The sequence below is a fragment of the Setaria italica genome, chromosome VII (assembly GCF_000263155.2).
Source record: "Setaria italica strain Yugu1 chromosome VII, Setaria_italica_v2.0, whole genome shotgun sequence".
In the NCBI taxonomy this organism is placed as follows: Eukaryota; Viridiplantae; Streptophyta; class Magnoliopsida; order Poales; family Poaceae; genus Setaria; species Setaria italica.
Genome location: NC_028456.1, coordinates 33,942,809 through 33,963,348, shown reverse-complemented (window position 1 = coordinate 33,963,348; position 20,540 = coordinate 33,942,809). Strand labels below are relative to the sequence as shown.

At 41.8% G+C, this 20,540-nt stretch overlaps 3 protein-coding genes and 1 long non-coding RNA gene across 14 annotated transcripts; 3 read left to right on the top strand and 1 right to left on the bottom strand.

The window, feature by feature from the left end:
- The first annotated feature begins 190 nt into the window (after positions 1-190).
- Positions 191-6,765, top strand: LOC101761301. Of its 10 annotated transcripts, none has more exons than XM_012847939.3 (12): positions 195-439; positions 620-656; positions 808-972; positions 1,189-1,319; positions 1,397-1,699; positions 1,975-2,105; positions 2,560-2,674; positions 3,308-3,400; positions 4,434-4,499; positions 4,577-4,674; positions 4,755-4,818; positions 6,423-6,765. In XM_012847939.3, exons 1-11 carry the CDS (start codon positions 389-391, stop codon positions 4,798-4,800), a joined length of 1,236 nt encoding a protein of 411 aa, XP_012703393.1. In that variant the 5' UTR covers positions 195-388; the 3' UTR covers positions 4,801-4,818; positions 6,423-6,765. The 10 variants fall into 10 exon arrangements, with proteins under 10 accessions (XP_012703398.1, XP_022683635.1, XP_012703397.1 ...); XM_022827898.1 differs by lacking the exon at positions 6,423-6,765 and adding an exon at positions 6,167-6,394 and having other exon boundaries at positions 4,755-4,813; XM_012847938.2 differs by having other exon boundaries at positions 198-439; positions 4,755-4,813.
- A 367-nt stretch (positions 6,766-7,132) lies between these two features.
- On the top strand, positions 7,133-9,770 carry LOC111258054. The gene is made up of 3 exons (XR_002678679.1): positions 7,133-7,418; positions 8,070-8,224; positions 9,516-9,770. It is a non-coding gene; the product is annotated as an uncharacterized LOC111258054 (long non-coding RNA).
- A 5,239-nt stretch (positions 9,771-15,009) lies between these two features.
- LOC101759817 (mRNA-decapping enzyme-like protein) lies at positions 15,010-18,881 on the top strand. 2 transcript variants are annotated; one of them, XM_004977298.3, is made up of 8 exons: positions 15,010-15,341; positions 15,442-15,482; positions 15,585-15,634; positions 16,410-16,554; positions 17,377-17,433; positions 17,546-17,654; positions 17,967-18,428; positions 18,505-18,881. In XM_004977298.3, exons 1-8 carry the CDS (start codon positions 15,156-15,158, stop codon positions 18,556-18,558), a joined length of 1,104 nt encoding a protein of 367 aa, XP_004977355.1. In that variant the 5' UTR covers positions 15,010-15,155; the 3' UTR covers positions 18,559-18,881. The 2 variants fall into 2 exon arrangements, with proteins under 2 accessions (XP_004977355.1, XP_004977354.1); XM_004977297.3 differs by having other exon boundaries at positions 15,011-15,341; positions 17,546-17,669.
- An 82-nt stretch (positions 18,882-18,963) lies between these two features.
- LOC101760899 (probable F-box protein At2g36090) lies at positions 18,964-20,324 on the bottom strand. The gene has a single exon (XM_004977299.4). It carries the CDS (start codon positions 20,210-20,212, stop codon positions 19,229-19,231), a length of 984 nt encoding a protein of 327 aa, XP_004977356.1. The 5' UTR covers positions 20,213-20,324; the 3' UTR covers positions 18,964-19,228.
- Positions 20,325-20,540: the final 216 nt, after the last annotated feature.

Genomic DNA, 20,540 nt, shown 5'->3' with positions numbered 1-20,540 from the left:
TCAAATACTAGCTTTTACGCGCCCCCATAGGAGCCTACTTTTGTAAAAACAAACGTGTCCTTAAGCTCTCACCAGCGATTCTTTATGGAATTTTCGAAAGTATCGAGACTATATTACTATATATATCTAATTTGGCTCAAAATGAATAAAACACAGGCCGAATTTTGGTCAAATATGTGTATGTTTTTAGATACGGTAGCGTATTTTACGACCAAGTGATTCATATGCGGTGAATCTGTTGTATGGATTGCTATTTGCAATTTTGCCGATCGAATTCCCAGCCCTAGGCAAACCTGAAAGCCCTCACATTCACAGCGGATTCCCCCCACCCGGAACCCCAAACCCAAGTCCCAACCCCAACCCGGCGCCGCCGTCACCCCCAGGCCCGATGAAGCACACCCGGCGCCGCAAAGCGAAGGCAACGAAGAAGAAGGCGCAGGTTCGATTACCGCCTGTCGTTCTTTCAGTTGCTATTGATTTTTTTTATGTGCTCCTGCATCTTCTTGGGCTAATTACCGATTCTGATTATTATTAGGGCAAAGTTGCCCTACTTTGGATTTCCAATTCTGTTTTGTGTTTGAGATATATGGTTTAATATCTTTTCTGTTTCTTGCGACAGATCCCAGACACGCCCCGTCAAAAGGAAACTCCTGGTGGTAGTAATTCCGGAATATGCATGCGTCCTCTATGTTTTAAATTAGAAGAGTAGCTCATATGGTTCTATCAGTCGTGCTTTCTTCAGAGATCTCGATATCATCATTGGTCTCACAGTGCTTCACGCCTCTAACCATGCATGTTTTATATTAGCAGGCCGTAGAGCATGCTGGTCGGATTCTGATGAACCCCAGTCTAAATTTATCATGTATGATGATGATTCTGGAAAGGTGATAGACTTCAAGAAAGACGGACCGAAATACTTTGAATCGGTGCTTGGAGACCACAGATCCGTTGTCTCCCTTGTTGCTTCCGCTGGTAACTTTTTGTTATCTAGGCTTTTGCATCCAGTTGCTACTACTGATTATAGAACACATGATGTTGCTTTATATCGACTATGAGAAAGCGACTGCATTTGCACAAGATATGGTTTGGAAAAAAGAGAGACTTGAGAACTTTAGTCTGTCTTTGTTGCATATGTTACTGTGTAAACAATTTCTATTGTCAATCCCTGATCATAATATGCTTGCATAGATGGAGGGTGTGTGGTTTGCTCAGGGACAGTGGTTGATCATGAGGACAAGCAAATTTGGATACTTACCTCTGCTACTCTGGTTAGAAAACCTGACACTCAGTTCGAGGCTTATAAAAAAGAAGAAATTAAGGTCAATGTCACATCAGTTCATTTACTTGTTTGTTTGTGCTGACTTTGTCCTATCCTGCTGTGGATAATTAGTTACAGATTTGTTGGTTGCAGATTGAAGTGGTTCTGCACAATGGGGATACTGTTGAAGGGTCCCTAGAAATGTGCAATTTGCATTATAACATTGCAATTGTGGCTATTGAGTATCGAGATTCTCTGGGATGTCTTCCTGCGGTGCAACTCTGGGACCTCCCATTATATTATTCCTTGCAGCCTAGGCCTGTAATTGCTCTAGGTAGGAACGTCAACTCAAAAGCTATGGTGAGTTGGGGACAGCTGGTTCGTGAGAATAGTGAGTTGGACTGCAAAGAGCTCATGGTCTGTTTGTGTGGCATCAGCGAGGTAAACTGGCTTTGGTTCTACATTTTGGTTTCTATATATGGCTTAGCATTCCGTACTTCATCGTGAACATGAAAAACCAATTAAATATGGGCATGCTTTATTATTTCTTTAGTGTCACAAGTTAGGGGCGGGGGATACTATATTGACATGGATGCATACTTTGGCTATCTGTATTTTCTATAGTTGTTCTTTTTCCTACTATGTTATTCTCATGACACTTGACGTTATTGCAATAATTCATAACTTCATGTGCAACTCATTTCTTTCTGTGCCAGGATTTCATTGGTGGGCCTATCATGGATTCTGAAAACAGATTCCTTGGCATAGTTTATTCCTTTGAAGAAACTGCTCCGTTTTTGCCAGCTGACATTGCGGCGAGATGCATACAATACCACAAGAAGGAAAGGTACTATATTTTTCCTTTTAATTTAACTTTCATTAAAACTGCTTGGGTTTTGGTAATATCATCTCCACTTTAAATTTTTCTTGCTGCTGCATATCTTTCTTGTGTGCTGACTATTGTGTGCATGTGCACATGTATTAGTAAGCTGGATCTCTTGCAAGTGTTAACAAGATACTGTGTTAAAGCTGGATCTCTTTGTTAAGTTCTTCGATACCGTGTTAACAAGATTGGTTTCAACTATTTTTTGAGATAATACTGCGAAGTTTCAGCAATCTTGTTAACGCTGGCAATTAATTGTTGACAATTTTGAAAGATTGATACTCAGTTTCTAAATTTTTCTTTAATGAAGAAACTGATGAGTATCTTGCAAGTGAAGTGAGGCCTAGAGTGCGTAATATATACTTGATATATCATTATCATTGACATTGACATATCGATAAATTTATGATTACTGCAGAGCACTACCATGGCTTCGCATAAGGGTACAAGCTCTTCACACGCTGGACCTAGATGTTCTGGAGACCATATGCTCCAAATTTGCTAGGCCGCCTTCTGGACTTGTGGTTGACAAGGTACACAGTAGACACACAAATCCTCTAATTTAGTTGCATTTAATTCATCTAGACAATTAATTATGTTTTGAATTTTGCGGCAAATCTGAACCTCATTAATCAATAAGCATGTGTTTGGATGGGAGACAATGTACGATGGGACCGTCATTTCAAGCATTTTAGTGCACGCTGAATGACAATTTACTTGGTTGTCAGTCCTTGGCAAAGTTGGCATTCTGAACAGGTGATTAGTGTTGTAAGCATGTACAAGGAACTTAATGCAGATCCAGTATTTTCACTTTTAAGTCTTCTAGTTTATTTGTGAGAGTAACACGGCTTATGTTTTGTCAAAATGATCAGATAAGATTTTCTTTTATTTCAAAACTGAGTAGATCTGATAAATAGAGCTGACTAGCAAATCACATGCAAAAAAATATCTCCGTGGAAATGTCCTATAGTGATGAAAGAACTTAAATTCCTTTGTCAGTTTTTTTCTGGACTTAATAGCCCTTGGTGTGACCCAGGCCAAGCAAGTTTAGACTTGTTTAGTAAATGTTTGCTATTTTTGGAAATGAGCATATAGAATGTTTTCTGTTATTGGTTGCTACATTACATTTTTTTGCACGCACCAGCTTAATCCTACGCACACTGTAGATTTGTGACACATCAACAGAAAATTATGGAGGGATTGAGGTTGGCGATATAATCTCGAAACTTGATGGAGTTGCCCTTTACTCTGTAGCACAGGTATTACCTTTGCTTATAAATTATTATCACTGTCTATGTGTAAGTTTGATGTGAATGTCTCTGCCTTAGACGAGACAAATTCATATAAGATTGTGTACCCTTTTTGCAACTTGATGAATTCATGATTGTTTTATTAATTGATGAAAATGATGAATTCCTAAAATGTTAATGAAGTGGGGAAAACATTTGTTCCTGACACTGGCCGTTTTTTTCTCTAAGCTATGAGAAATGCTTTGACTCATCTATGTGCTTAAAATTATTGTTACAAAATTTAGTGGCTTTATTTTTCACGTGCACATAACTTGATGAAGTCACATGCAATTATCCCTTTAGAAGTTGTACTCTGGAAATAAAACTTTCTACTCCATGTAATTGGAATTTTGAAATTAAAGACCTGGATTTCGATCCCAGAATCGCACAAATGCAGTTACGTTAGATAATTCTAGGGTATGGGTGGATTGGTATTGGAGAAGAAATCTGTTAGCACGTAAGAAATTTTAACTTTTATCTTTAACTTTCAAGACTATAAACTCAAAAGCTTTGAGGCCAGGCTCAAAATATCGTAGGGAATCAGATGAAATTTAGGTTTACCGGGGATAGAGAGCCATGTAAGGAGGAAGCAAGTACTTTGTAGGACTCTCACCCTCAACCTCAGTGGCAGCCTGTAGTGTGGGTGTAAAGGGAATAGGATCCGGAGGAATCGGATAAGCAGTCGCAGGAGGATTCTGTTTGGGAAGGGAGACGAAGTGCAAAGGTGAAGAAAAGAATGTAGTATGGGCCAATGCATTTTCCATCGACCTTAATTCACTCCTATCCTCAGCGGCTAGTTGGATAGAAGTTGTCCCACTCACCGTAAAGTTGGTTGCGCAGTCATGCATGTAAATCAGAATTTGTGGAACACTACCCTCGATTCATTTTGACATACATTACTCTTCGCTCATTCCAACATTGCTGCGCATCCAATGCACTTTGCTTGAAGGAGACCCACATAACTCCCTGGAGCTGATGTATGTGTATTTTGTTCTTTGCTTAGTTTACTGCGATGTTTCTAGATAAATTCGAGGTTGCACTGGATACATCGGATGCAGTGACACTCCAGGTTAGTTTCACCAATTATTTTGTCAATCAATATTAATATTGTTACTATGCTAATTTTTGCTGCGTACAACTAAGTAGGCGGTTGTAGATAGACCAACAGATAAGACTACATTTGTTGCAAAGCTGAATGTACAACAGGTTGCCTCTAATGAAAGAAACAAGTCATTCGAAAACAGGTTTGCATTTAAAAGGAACAATGCACTTAGAGAATTTTATGTCTTTATTCTTGTTGGTTATTGATGATGTTCCTTTTTAGATGGATGGAGTGGAAGTTTTATGGTTTCGACAAGCAGTTCTACTGATGAAAGCCTGAAGGTAATGTGAGTACATCCTTAGATAATGGTATAATTGGATCCTGAAGGCTTACTGATGGGGTTTACTTTACTCAGTTTAAACTTTTGTAGGAATCCCCCCCCCCCCCCCCCTTGCTGTCATCTAACAGACTTTTTAGTGCCTTACCACCTCTACAGCTCTATCCTCATAATTTACTTCACAGGATAGCTCAGACAACATATGCAGACGAAGGGAATAATCATGAATAGGCCACTCCCCTCCTAGTATGTGTAGTAGTCATATTTTCTCTGAACCATTGGGCGGGGGGCATTTTTAAACACCCACAATAATTTTCTTTTGCTTAAGTATCGGGGGGGGGGGGGAGAGTTAGTGAACAATTCTAGAACAACGCATAGCAATGACCTCACATGCTGCAAGGCTTGGATCCGCCACTCCTATCAACCAGTGGTTAACTTTATGGCCCAGGCTAGAGTTCCAAGGGGATGAATGAGAAGCAAAATGTGTTCATGCAATGCATAAGTGATTACCCTTTTTGTTTTCTGTTTTGAATTACAATTAATCCAGGAGGAACACTGAATAGTTTGATTGTGTTCTACACAAAGACTCAAATGTATTCGGCTTCCAAAATAAAAAGACTTGAATGTATTCGCGAAAAAAAACGTTATGTTAATGCTGGTGAAGCTATTTCATTCCTCTCTTCAAACATCAACATTTCATCTAGTATTTATGTTATTATTTTCACGGAATAAGGATGAGTGGTGTTATCTTCTTAGATGGTCTGTTCGTGAGAGGACATTGATCAGAAATACGCTATGCACCAATAGCTGATCAATGTTGTAGTTGGTCTATCTTTCCGCATAATACCTGGATAATGTTTTTTTTTCCATTTTTCTGTTACAAAAGTATTCGATTTTCCCATTCATTTGTGTGGAGTTTAGTCCTTGAAGTTGAAGCAGTGGAATTAATTTTATCTGCCCCAATTAGACCATTTTAACTACATGTGACTGTACATTGAAATTTTATAGTCACCCATTAGCATGACACAAGTTATACCAAAATAATTGTATGTTTAATACAAGGCTGTATTATATGGGTGTGGTGTTATTTGAAAAGAAAATGGATCAGTAATGTATGCATGCCTATGCGATGCATGGTCTACTTTTCAGTTCCCAAAGATCAGCTACCATGTATAGTTAAACTCATGAAAATTGTGCGAGGGTTTGTAGGACGTGATCTGAAAAGCACCTACCTGAAACTGGTTTAGTCTTTTAAAATCATAATATTCTATATCAATAAGCTTGCATGTTACATCTGATTGATATGCTACAAAACTGTTCTGGGCCTATCTGCTTATGTTGCAATTCCGATTTCCAGAAGCCTAATGAAGTAATTGAGATGTCCACCCAAGCATACATGGGTTGAAGCGTTGCTGAAAGAAATGTTAAAAAGGATGAATTCTGCATGGGCTGCTGAAGGCCATTATGGAAGATGTGTTTCCATTTTAGCACTGCTTACTGAAGTGTGATTTTATGATAAAGTTTACCTTGGCTGTTGATACCTAGTTCATCTATGTTTTCTGTATCTTAATTTTCTGAGTACTTTTGACATGCTTTTTTTTTTTGTCATCCAGGAGTGGTGGAGTCTGGATGCCCATTTGGAACTCAACCATGTGATGTGTAGGTCTACACTTACCTACTGTCTGCAAGTGCGGGAGAGGTGATCGCAGTGTGCCACAAGAGACAAGACAGCAAACAACTACATAAGAGTTGTATCTGGCTACTGTGTGCTGTTTTTGGAACACAAATCACCAGTGCTCTCTATATTTCTTATCCAACGTGCTGTTAAAGCATCTCTGTAGCATGGCGAACCACGTTCATCTGGAAGATGAACTGTAAAACCATGGTAGCTTCCTATTTGTGGATGCAACCGATGTTTATTATAACCAAAAACGCTAATTCCTCCCCTTTTACATACGAGAGAGTATCATGTGCTGCAAGTATGTTGTTCAATGTTCAAGCACTAAGCAGCCGTTAGGATTGGAATTTGACGGACACTCCATGGTGTAATGGCGAGGGATGTTGCGCTCAATTTATCGGTCGCCCGACTGACGCGTGGGCCTGAAAGGAACCAGGCCCATGGCGGCACAATCTCGCCGCCACAGCCCACAAGCCCGCGTAGTTCCACCGCGAAATCCTGCCGCCTCCCAGCCCCCAGCAACAATTCCCGCCTCCTCGCATCCGCGCCGTGTCTCCACCGCCGCCCAGCCCCGCCACCGAATCGCTCCGCCGCCCCCAGACGCCTCCGCCGCCCCCCGTCCTCCAAATCTCCACGCACCGCAGCCCATCCCGCGCCTTCCAGGCCCAGCACCGAATCTCGCCGACCACCGTTTCGGAAACCCTCCTCTAGTCACGTCCGCGCCGTCTCCGCCACCGCCCACTCCGTCACTTAATCGCGCCACCACTCATCCTAACCCGCCGTCCCCCGTCCTCCAAATCTCGACGCAGCGCACCCGGTCACCCTCCCAAGCGCCGGAGGGGGAGAAGCTCTAGCGAGAGGAGCCCGCTGACTCCGGAAGTGGCATCAGGAGCCTCCTCTCCCGCCACCGCCGACCAAAAGCGACACAAGGGTAAGAGCTCGACCCCCTCCGCAGCCTCACATCTGCTGGCCACAAGGGCTGAGCCTAGCCGCCTAGGTAATCGAATGGCATACTATGGAGCACTGATCATAGCTGGATTCTTTACCCCCACGTGTGGCACTTGTAATCACTTCCTCAGCCACAATATGCAATCTGGAATTGGATAGACCGCAGTCATGTTAACAATTAAGATATAGAACTCATAGGCAACATGGTATCCTATTTGGTGTTTCCTGGAAATTAAAAACGGCACCAACTTAATAGGTACACAAATTCTGTGTAGATAAACAAATTCCTCCTAGCTGCAGCCTAAGTGCTACCGCAGTGCTTATGCATCAATCAGGCTGGCTACTGGCCATCTAGCAGGTCTCAACAGCAATTAGGTGTGCTTAGCAGTGCCTTAGGCAACCAACCAATTTTTCCGAAACAGTTTTCTTGCCATAAGAGTTATGTTAATGTTCCTGTACTTTGCTTCATGTTTTTTCTACTAGCTTCCCCCATAAGTTGATTATACAAATCCAAGAGTTGCAGTGTCTCCTGTCTTTGAGTCTACTTGTACTTGTCTTATACCTATTGAATTTAAGAATGTCAAGCTAGACTCTCTTGTGCCTGCAAAAACTTATCAGTTGTGCTGAATTTTAGGGCTCACTAATCCAAAAGCCCCGCACAGCATCAGCAACAACGACAAAGTCTTTCGGTCCCGAGCAAGTTGGGGTAGGCTAGAATTGAAACTTAATAGGAGCTACTAATCAAGAATCACGTGATTCCACAAGCCCCGCACGATGCAGAATTTCATCGTAAGATAGCCTTGATCCTTCTTATTTAATTCTCTGTCTTTGTTATCTTTGTAATGGTGTTGTGGTTATGTTTATGTTTCTGCAAATCAAGTTCGTTTATTAATATTTTTAATAAACTTGCAAACAAAGTAAGTTACAACCACGTGGTTAACTTCTTTTTTTCATCAGTCAAACACTTGCAACTATTATTCTGGTGTCAAATAATCTTTTAGGCTACTGGATTACATGGGGCTTGTGTGGATGTTTTTTAGACAGAATGCTTCTGCCTAGCTTTATAGAAAGCAAACAGTATGCTAGGGATACCAGCTTTACAGTGCAGCATTTACGCAAAATGAAAACATGACTGTTGGAAAAACAGCAAAAGAGTGAACCATAGTTTTGAGCTGCAGCTGGCTGGCTCTTTGCTTCTTATTTATAACTGAAAGGGAACACTCATAACACCCCTAGTGGCTTGCTTACTAAGACAAAGACTTGACCCATTGACTAGACTCAAGCTTGCAGCCAAGTTTTCACTATACTTACTCCTTAAGGAAACTAAACTTATGGACCAAGGAAAGAAACTGATCTCTTAACTAGATTAGGCTAATACTAGTACCTAGTTAGATAAGCTAAGGACACATGGATTACTACTAACATTGACTAAGCAAAGCAGTTCACACACTTACAAAACAAAGCAAAAGCTCACTAGAGTGCCTATTACCTAAAATGACATTTCCAAAAACATACTCTTAACTTCCTCCAAAAAGCAAAAAACGTATAGAAAAATAAACGTCATCTGCAACACTTTCATGAGTCCTTTGTGCTATTACAATTTTTTAGCCCACCCCTACTGGCATCATTGCTGAAAAAATCTGAACAAGTGCAATCATCTTGTTGATGTCATCCACCATTTTGCCGCATATTTTCTTTACCTTACAGCTTCCTCCACATTAGAGGGCATTTAGCTAAAACTTGACTGGTATTATCTATCAATTTAGTGTGGTGGTTAGGCATTTAGCTAAAGCTTGACTGGTATTATCTATCAATTTAGTGTGGTGGTTAGGCATTTAGCTAAAGCTTGACCGGTATTAAGCACTACAATGTTAGCTGTTGATAGAATCTAATGATTAGAAGGCATTGGAAGCCACATTAAAGGGCATAAGCTGCAGTGAGGTTTTTGACAAACTCTAAAGTTATATGTTTGTTTTACAATTTTGAACTTTTCAGTCTCAGTAAAATTTTCTTTTATGTAAGATGTTTATGGTAATACAATGAAACAAAAGCATAGAAAGTAACATTTTTCTTTCTGTAGGATATTTACGGAGATATTCAACAAAAGCGTAGGATTGTCAAAACTGTTTTGTACTGATAAAAGTTGGAGACGTGCACCAATGCGGATTGATCCTTACATATGATGATAGATTTTGCTATGTCTTAACTGTTAGATGTATATGTACTGTTGGTATTTTTCCTTTTGTATTAGGGGGTTTTGTATGTATATTTTCCCTTTCCTGTACCTGTATTGGGCCTAGTGCCCCTATTATGAATACAAGTGTTATTTCTAACATTAACAACCAAAATCAGTATTCAAGGCAATGCTACGATGGACTTCGTTATCACTTTTGGATATTCGATAGAAAGGAACTTCAGTGCCACTGATGTTGTTGTATACAACAGTAATAAATTGTTGATTGTTTTTCTTCGTGGTGGAATGGAGACAATTCGTGCTAAGCAGCAGGTAAACTTCAGTGTTCAAGAGAACATGGAAGAGGCCGTTGTATACAAATTATGTTCCAAAAGCATTATACAACAGTAAAAAATGTCTAACCCAGTGCAATCCTGCAAGTCTCTTGCCTTAGAGGAGGAAACTTAGGGTAAGTTACTGATGATACAATATATGATTTATTATAATTTTGAACTGTTGAAATTTTTTCATTTGTCTGATAGACACATTCTACATCACTGTAGATCTTCAATATCAAGGGGTTGATATATTTTATCACAATTGTTGTGCTGGGACTAATATTACAAATGGTTTGATCGTCTTTAACAGGAGTTGAAAAGTTATTGGCATGAACCTACTGTATTCTATTGGTTGGACCATGGCTTTACGCCTAAGTGCAATGAAAGATGAAATCACAATGATATTTTTGGACACACATGATAAGTTATATATTCTCGATGCTTTATTTGTAGGTATGTTTAAGACTTTAAGTTGAAGAAACTTGCCGCACTACTCCTTACTGTTCAGTACTCTCACCCACCCTCTTCAACATTCAAATTGCTTTGCTTTGGTAGGCTTATAAATATTGTTCTGTTTGCACCATTAGCCCACACCATCCTCGCATAGGAAAAGAACATGGAATTGATTGTGAAAAAAAATAACAATTGCAAAGTAGCAAATATATTTTAGGGACTAGTGGTACAATTCTTACTTTATGTAAAATAGAAAGTACTAACTTTGCAAAGTAGACCTTTGCAGGAATACAGGAATATTTGAAGGCTAAAGGTGAAGTTGAAGCTGATAAAGCAAATATTTAAAAGGTATATTTTAGTTAGCTCAACCAATAACTTTAGAGATATTTAATGTGCTCATATAAGGTAAATGCCTAGATATATTTAAGTTCTACGTTGTCGTATATATTTTTTATTGTTTAGCTCCTTGAATGTTGAAGGAAACCAATACAAACTTCTAGAGCCTTACCCATAATTCATGATCCATGATATTTTCCATGAAGGCACTAGATGTTGGTACCATGAAGAAATTAGAATAGTGTAGAATATAGATATTTGTCTAGTGAACACTCTAAAAGTGGACACATGTCATCATCCTACGAACTCCCTTGGCCTATAAATAGAGGCCCCCTTCCTTGCCATGCCATTCAACCATGAGCATGGTAGAATTAAAGGTTGAATGCTAGGCTAGTCACTAAAGAGAGTGTGTTGTACACTCTTATGTAATATTGTTGTGTTGTAATAAAGTTATGTTTCTTATAAGTCTTACTCCTTAAGAAACTAAACCTTATAGACCAAGGAAAGAAACTGATCTCTTAACTAGATTAGGCTAATACTAGTACCTAGTTAGATAAGCTAAGGACACATGGATTACTACTAACATTGACTAGGCAAAGCAGTTCACACACTTACAAAATAAAGCAAAAGCTCACTAGAGTGCCTATTACCTAAAATGGCATTTCCAAAAACATACTCGTAACTTACTCCAAAAAGCAAAAAACTTATAGAAAGATAAACGCCATCCGGAACAGTTTCATGAGTCCTTTATGCTATTACAATTTTTCATCCTACCCCTACTGGCATCATTGCCGAAGAAATCTGAACAAGTGCAATCATCTTGTTGATGTCATCCACCATTTTGTCGCATATTTTCTTTACCTTACAACTTCCTCCACATTAGAGGGCATTTAGCTAAAGCTTGACTGGTATTATGTATCAATTTGGTGTGGTGGTTAGGCGTTTAGCTAAAGCTTGACTGGTATTAAGCATTACAATGTTAGCTATTGATAGAATCAAATGATTAGAAGGCACTGGAAGCCACATTAGAGGGCATAAGTTGCAGTGAGGTTTTTGACAAACTCTAAAGTTATATGTTTGTTTTACAATTTTGAACTTTTCAGTCTTAGTAAAATTTTTCTTTTATGTAAGATGTTTATGGTGATACAATGAAACAAAAGCATAGGGAGTAACATTTTCTTTCTGTAGGATATTTACGGGGATATTCAACAAAAGCGTAGGGATTGTCAAAACTGTTGTATGCTGATAAAAGTTGGAGACGTGCACCAATGCGGATTGATCCTTACATGTGATGATAGATTTTGCTATGTCTTAACAACCAAAGTCAGTAAGCAAGGCAATGCTACGATGGACTTCGTTATTACTTTTGGAGATTCAACAGAAAGAAACTTAAGTGTCACTGATGTTGTTGTATACAACGGTAATAAATTGTCGATTGTTTTTCTTCATGGTGGAATGGAGACAATTCAAGCTAAGCAGCCTGTAAACTTCAGTATTCAAGAGAACATGGAAGAGGTCGTTGTATACAAATTAAGTTATGTTCCAAAAGGGGTTCCAAAAGGTTGTTGTATATAAATTATACAGCAGTAAAGGATGTCTAACCCAATGCAATCCTGCAAGTTCTTGCCTTAGAGTAGGAAACTTAGGGTAAGTTACTGATCATACAATATATGATTTATTATAGTTTCGAATTGTTGAAATTTTTTCTTTATAAGATAGACACATTCTGCAGCATTGTAGATCTTCAATATCAAGGGGTTGATATATTTTATCATAACTGTTGTGCTGGGACTGATATTACAAATGGTTCTATTGTCTTTAACGGGAGTTGCAAAGTTATTGGCATGAACCTACAGTATTCTGTTGGTTGGACAATGGCTTTACGCCTAAGTGCAATGAAAGATGAAATTGCAGAGATATTTCCGGACACTCATGATAAGGTATATATTCTCGATGCTTTATTTGTACGTATGTTTAAGACTTTAAGTTGAAGAAACTTGCCGCACTACTCTTTACTGTTCGATACTCTTACCCACCCTTTTTAACTTTCAAATTGCTTTGCTTTGGTAGGCTTATAAACATTGTTCTGTTTGCACCATTAGCCCACACCATCCTCCGCATAGGAAAAGAACATGGAATTGATTGTGAAAAAAATAACAATTGCAAAGTACCAAATATATTTTAGGGACTAGTGGTGCAATTCTTACTTTATGTAAAATAGAAAGTACTAACTTTGCAAAGTAGACCTTTGCAGGAATACAGGAATATTTGAAGGCCAAAGGTGAAGTTGAAGAGCAAATATTTAAAAGGTATATTTTGGTTAGCTTAACCAATAACTTTAGAGATCAGAGCAGCTAGTTAAACCCTAATTAATGTGCTCATATAAGGTAAATGCCTAGATATATTTAAGTTCTACGTTGTCGTATATATTTTTTATTGTTCAGCTCTTTGAGCAACACCCAAAAGGGAATAACTATCATCACTATAATTTAATTGTAGACGAGGTTACTAAATCCTGTAGAATTAGGTGTGGGGTTTAAGTAGTTGTTCTCCTTTTGGGCAGGAAAGGGTTGTATCTATTTGAGGAGGTGTTCAGGTCTTTAGGATCTCTAGGCTCAATCCTGATGGCAAAAGGATTGACAAGGGTAATTTCTGAATGCAAGGATTGTCGTGTTTTAAGTGCTGTGTTAAAATGTAGAGTACGTGGCTACGGTGATACTGCAGTGAAAATTAGAATTCATTTTTGTCTCACTTTAATCTGTATTGCTTATACCAGTGATGCTCATGCCAAGTAAGATTTCAGTATCTTCATATTCACAGTTTTTGTAGAAATAGTTTCACAGACAAATCTTTGGTGTCATCCAAGTGCAATAACATGCATGCAATCATTGCTAATTTTATGAATGCTATGATCTTGAAGTATCTCCCTGTATCATCCATCTATTCATCTATTGTTTTTTTAACTTTATTTAGGCATTATAATAGTTTGTTCTTAACTTTTCTTCTGAGGTTGATATTGATATTCTTTTTGGTAGTACTGGTTAAATTATTATCCTTACTTGTTCAGCCTTGTTCTGATATGACCTCATGTCTCTTGTATGTGTACAGAATCTTATGTTGAAGTTCGTAGCAAGCAGTTTTGATATGTATATGCAGTTAGATGTTGCCACAGGTTTACCCTGCATATTGGCTACAAATTTATTCTCGGTTTGGATGTCACTTCAGTTTCTGGCTACTAGAGACAGGTGATTAACCTTTCCATTCTGTGAAATTTGCATCATACAACTTGGCTTTCAGTTGTAGCATTGATTTAGTGAAGCATGCAGTTAAGAATGTGTTTTCGGTTTCTATGATAACTTCAATGTTCCTTATTACAGAATTGCATCTTTCCTGATGACCATGCATATAGAATTCTAGGATAATAGTTTTCAGGAACATAAGGAGGACGGCCAATTTTGAAAACAGTCCGAAAAACGAGTTCGACCCGCATAGCATGTGTACACAGCTTGTGCTGAGTTTCTTCTTCCTTGCACAAAAGATTAGCTCCTGTAAACATTAATAGGACAGATGGGCAGCAGCACTAAAGATTTCCTAAATCATCTTTGAGTGACCTTGTTATAACATGGTAATATTTGTTAGGATAGAAGCCAGCTACGTTTCAGTTAAAGCGAGGAGGGAAACTTCATAACCCAGGTTCTAAACTAGTACCAGGATCTGGATACTGGCAGTGCTCTACTCTATACTTGTTAGGGGAGAAGTTCACGTGACCTGATTCTTGACATTATTTGAACAGACCTGATAAAGATATCTAATGTTCAACCACGGCTCAACTTGATACGATACTATAATACTCCCATGATATACGGTTGAAGGAACAGCAGAACATTCTGGTAGCACTACTAGCTCTCATTGGCACAAATCCGTGGAGATAAGGTCCTGTTTGGATACGTTTCTCCTAGGCACGTTTGGATTATAATCTAAGCGAATATTTTTTCGCTTTTCGCTTTTCGCAGTCCCAATCTCTAAAACGACTTACCACATAGGTGAGAATCGGTGAAAATAAGCAAAATATTTATATTTGGTGGGATTCTTACTTATTTTCACCGATAAGCCGCTTATAAGCGGAAACAAACGGGAGCTAAAAAGGCCTCGAGGTTCAAGGAAAAGAATACTAATACAACATTACATGGGCCTCAACCAGGTGACCGAGAAACCGACGCGTGGGCCGCGGCCCGTCTTCTCATCCCATTATTCCCCTTCCTCCAGGTGACCGAGGCGTAGCGTGCGTGTACTGTGCTGTGAATTGTTCCGGAAACATCCATCCTCCTCTGCTCACTCCCCAGTTCCTCCTGCCGTCCTGCAGCCTGCTACATCCACTCTCTCTCAGATCCACCCCAACACGCGGAGACCGAGCCCAGCCATGCCGCCGCCGCCGCCGCCGCAGGCCAACGGGGGGAAGGTGACCCCGAACCTGGCCATGGACGCCGAGGCCACGCGCATGCTCAACCTCACCGTCCTCCAGCGCCTCGACCCCGCCGTCGAGGATATCCTCATCACCGCCGCGCACGTCACGCTCTACGACTTCAACATCGACCTCAATCAGTGGGTGAGCAAGCGATTCTCCCTCCTCTGGACCGTTCCTGGACTGGCCCGTGATCCGATCCGATCCGATCTGATGCGGGGTTTGTTTTGCTTGCGTTGTGCAGAGCCGCAAGGATGTGGAGGGTTCGCTGTTCGTCGTCAAGAGGTGGGTCGCAGGGATCAGCGAATAAGGGGTTTAACGGTTTCCGTTGGGTTTTGATTGCGTCTGTGGTCTAATTGCTTCTGGAACTTGTTGGATCGAATGCAGGAACTTGCAGCCGAGGTTCCAATTCATTGTCATGAACAGGCGCAACACTGGTACGTACAGTTCGATCTGGGCTGATTTGCTCGCCTGTTGCTTCGATTTGTTAGCTTGCTTGCTGGTTAGTACATTGCTCTGGTAGGATCAGCCTCAAGGGCACTGGGACCTTTAGGCTATGGAGTATGGATCATGATAAAACATTATTTCTGGGCATTCTAAGAACTCCATAGGTTGACTTGATCTTGAAGTAGACTAAATAATGTAGCGCAAGACAGAAATGTTGCGCTTCGCTGATTGGCTGATTGCTGGAGCTTCTGCTATTGGCTGCATGGTATCTTTCAACTTTGTGCTTCACAAATCACCCGTGATACCACCGCTAACTTGTAATAATAAGAAAGGCAACGAAATGGCTTCGGACAATAATGAATAGGGCACACAACTGTTCCTTAAAAAAGATTCATTTGAGAAACTTTTTAATTAGTACTCCAGATGAATAGTGAACAGATTCCTGTTTTGCAAATAGATGTAAACATGTGAGAGATGTGTACACTTGCCGAAAAAGAAAGGGGCACCAGGAACTAGGTTTGTTGATCTCTATGAGAAGCAGGACAACCTGATATCCTGTAATCCGTACTCCATTATTTTGCATAATAAGAATCAAGATCTGTGATTATAATCCTTATAATTTTATAACATAAGTGGGTTGCTACCTGCCGCCTCAACTTCATTTCTGGGTTTTCATGTTTTGCTGTTAAACTGGTACATGTAGAGGCAAACCTGATCGATGTGCCCGATTCCTCATTGAAAAGTTTGATGCTGTCTTCTTAACAGATAATCTGGTGGAGGATCTATTAAGCGATTTTGAATATGAACTTCAGCCCCCATATTTGTTGTACCGGAATGCTGCACAAGAAGTAAATGGCATTTGGTTTTATAATCAACATGACTGTGAAGCTGTTGCAAGCCTTTTTGGAAGGTAAAGCTTTTCTTGTACTAAATTCCACTTATGCTGGTGGTTATGGATGTGAAACCTGTTTATATGTAATTCAAGTGAACTTCAATGCTGAAATTGATAGCCTGATCTTACCATCACTCAAGAAATGGATGGATGATAGTTATCTTGGAATTAACAAAAGGTAGTTTCTCTAGATGGAACCATGGTGAAATATACAGGCTGCAGCACTTAACATGGGATGGGATGTTTTGGAATCTAACTGAAAATTGTTTATTACTTGCTTTGATAGTATCATTTAGTTGTAATCTTAAATTTCCAGTTAGTCCCTTCATCCGCAAAGAGCTATCTTCCATCACAAAATAAAAAGGGAGGGGGTTGGAAAAGAAAAGGAGTGCAATCATCTTAGTCCTATTAAGTGAAATTCCGAAATCACACAAAATGCTGAGGAAATGCACATGATAGTGCCATACTTTAGGTACATATATGCTGTATGACAGGAGAACATTGATCTTGTGGTTAACTAAAAATTTCTTGCAAGGCTTAACTTTTTCACATCAATTGATTTCATAACTGACTATTACTCCCTCCGTCCATCATTTAATGTGCATTTTGTTAGGATACACATCTATTGATGCAACTTTTGTCCATTAAACATGCAGATAATCTGATTAATTGTTGACCAAAACATGCGACTTTGACTTTTTCAAATCTACTCTTTTATGAGCTATTCATTGTAATAATCCTTATTATGTTCAATTCATTAGGGTCAGAGTTTAGTATCGTAGACTAAGTACAGAAACTTTTCACTTTCGCTCAGATTTTGTTTCATTCATTTTCTTGCAGAATACTGAATGCTTACGCCAAAGTGCCTCCAAAACCAAAAGTGCCCTCCACAAAAAGGTCTTTTTCTCTGGCCTTCCTAGATCCAACTCGGCAATAATTTCCAAATTCTATGCTCTGTAGTTATCAATATATTAGATTCACTTATGTATTATCTTGTAATGTGCCACAGTGAGTTTGAGGAATTGGAGGCTGTTCCAACATCTGCAGCAATAGATGGCCCCCTTGAACCTCCGCCATCATCCAGTGCTCTAGTTTCTGATGCACCTGATGAATCACTGGTGAATTATTTCAATGTATTTTCTCTTCCAATTTTAGTTTTGTTTCCTTATAAGATATACAACGATGGGCAACATGGGTTGTGTCCAGTAGTAAATATCCATGTATCTGGAGTCTCAACTTAATGGGTATTGTCATCCTGATTGATACTTGCATGCCAGTATAGTTCATGACTGCTTCTTGCTTGTCATGGTTGTCTGTAGTTATCATGGATTTGTGCTTGCCATGACTGCTTGCTTATCATGGTTGATACTTGCTTGTTTTTCCATCATGTAATATCTACTGATTTTTTTTTGTTTTAAACAAATCCACAGGGTGCTGCTACCATTGGAAGCGTATCAAGCGCACAAATGGCTGGAAGAGTGCATCCATCCACTGAGGCTGTTGCATCTGCTCATGTGCCATTGATCGTTCCATCTACTGCTCCGGCACATCAAATACCTCATCCTTTGGGGGGTTCATCAGCTCCACCACTCCCCCTCCATGATGCAAATGCCCACGTCAGCCATTCAGCAAATCTTTTAACACCAGCTTTCTTTGCACCTCCATCACCCTCTTCAACATCTGTAGCACCTGCACCACCGGCTGCATCCATGATGCCTACAGCGCCGCCTCTTCATCCAACTTCAGCATCTGCTCAACGTCCTCAATATGGCACTCCCTTACTCCAACCTTTTCCCCCACCGACTCCACCTCCTTCACTGACCCCTGCACAGAATGATGGGGCTGTTATTTCAAGGGATAAAGTTAAGGACGCCCTCCAGAGACTTGTTCAGGTATGCTTCCTATAAAATTGTTCAATGTAAAAACATTTATTTGATATATGTTCTAACACTTTCTTGCCCAACACAGAGTGACGAGTTCATCGATTTAATCTATCGTGAGTTGCAAAATGCGCACATGTAAACTGTGAATTGGAGTTCATCTTAAAAACAAAGATAGTCCGTATGGTGTTGCTCTCTGTGACAAGATTGCCTTTTTTTTTTCTTGTGAGTTTTGTATGATTTATTTGTCAAAACTTCTGTATATGTTTTAATGTAGAGTGCTTATAGTAAATGTTTGGTGGTATTTATCCTGCTGGTTTCCAAATAACTGTGCTGTCGTATTGTATCTATGTCACCGAGTACCAGGAATGCTAGATTCCAGGATATGCCCATTTGGGGCATCCGGATTTTGTAAAACAGGACTTGTGCAGGAATAGTCAAGTACCATAATTTTCGTGTGATTTACCCTGGAGAATTGACAATGGTATTCGACATTTTGCTGGAAGAGGAATTTTCAAAGTCAGCAATTTCATATGCTGGATTGATGTTTATGGAGCAAACAAACGGTTCCTTTCGTGGATGTCCAAATTGCAAGAATAGGGCATGGACCATCATTAGGAAATGAGTCTTCTCACTAAGCTCAGGCCCTTGTGTAAATTGCTAGTGTGTTCAGGCATGTAATAACCTGCACCATGTACGTAATTACATGTCTTGTGTGCAGCGTGCGTGTCAACGATAGCTCCTTTTTCCCACTATTTACATTGCTCGAGCAGTCGTGCTGTGCATTTGCGTGGCGGTCGTCGAGGTGTCTGTCACCGGAATGTCAGCATCACCAGGAACCCCAGGAACGCCGCCGCCCCGACGCTGGAGCAGCATAGGTCGATGAAGCCTTCCCGCCTGGCCTTCCGCTCCTTCCTGGCCGCCCTCCCCTTGACAAACTCTTCATACCGCAGCCTGGCCGCGTCCTCCGCGCCGCGCCCCTGCCTGGCGCCCGCCATGGCCGCGGCGACCACGGCCAGCCCGTCCCTCCCGCTGACGCCGCTGCCCTCGCCGTCCACGATGCAGAGGCTGACCTCCCTGACGTGCCCCAGCCTCTCGTCGCACGTGACGGCGGCGTCCAGCGCGACGCCGCCGCCGCCGCCGAGCACGACGGCGAACCGCGCAACGGTCTCCCCCGTGAGCCACCGCCGCTCCACGGACACCGGGCGCCGGCTCGACGCGTTCACGGCGCGTCCGGTCGACGGGTCGATGAGGACCCAGCTGAGGGTGAGCTCGGCCGGGGCGATCGGCGCCGGCGCCGTGAAGCCCTCCTGCACGAGCGCGTCGACGCGAAACGGCGCGCCCAGGAACCACCCCGACGCGGCGTCCGTCTCGACGACGCGCGACATGATGCCGGCGCCCCGGTGGTGGAGGTCGACCGCCGAGACGAGCCGCGCGGGGAGGCGATGCGCCGGGTCGAGCGCCGGTGCAGGCGACGCGGCAGCGGACGGCAACGGGAACGCGTCGGCGAAGAGCCGGCGGTGGCCCTTGTGGTCCGCGGCGGGCACGTCGCGGAGCGATGGCCAGAGCGCGAGGCAGAGCGCTCGCCAGGCGTCCGGGTCGGCGGCGAGGTCGCGGAAGGCGGCGCAGGAGCAGCCGAGCGCGGCCAGGGACGCGCCGTCGAGGCGGCGGAGCACGAGTGCCATGACGTCCGCGGGCAGGTCCTCGATGGCCGTCGCGGCGTCGCCGTCCGCCGCGAACGCCGCCGGGCAGCACCGGTCGTCGGCGATCGCCGTGGCGCGCGGCGCGGTGGCCATGAACGTTGAACGACGCGTGGAGCGGATTAGGATCGCGGAGTCTGGTGTGCGAACGGAATGGAAGTTTCTTGTCTCGCTAGCTTGCTGTGTTGGGTTTGGATACGACCGAGCGAGGAACTAGTTGTCGTTTGTATATATACATGTCCGCAGCGTGTGTGTGATTAGTAGGGTAAGTAGTCGCTGTCACTTGCTGTGCGTCATGTCCACGGCGTGCGCGCGGGCTGCCGAGCTGAGAAGCCACGGCGCAGCCGCAGCTAGCTGCCGAGCTGACAAGCAACGCTGAAGGTACGGTGTCGCTGTGACGTGGGACCACCGAGGGGTTGACGTG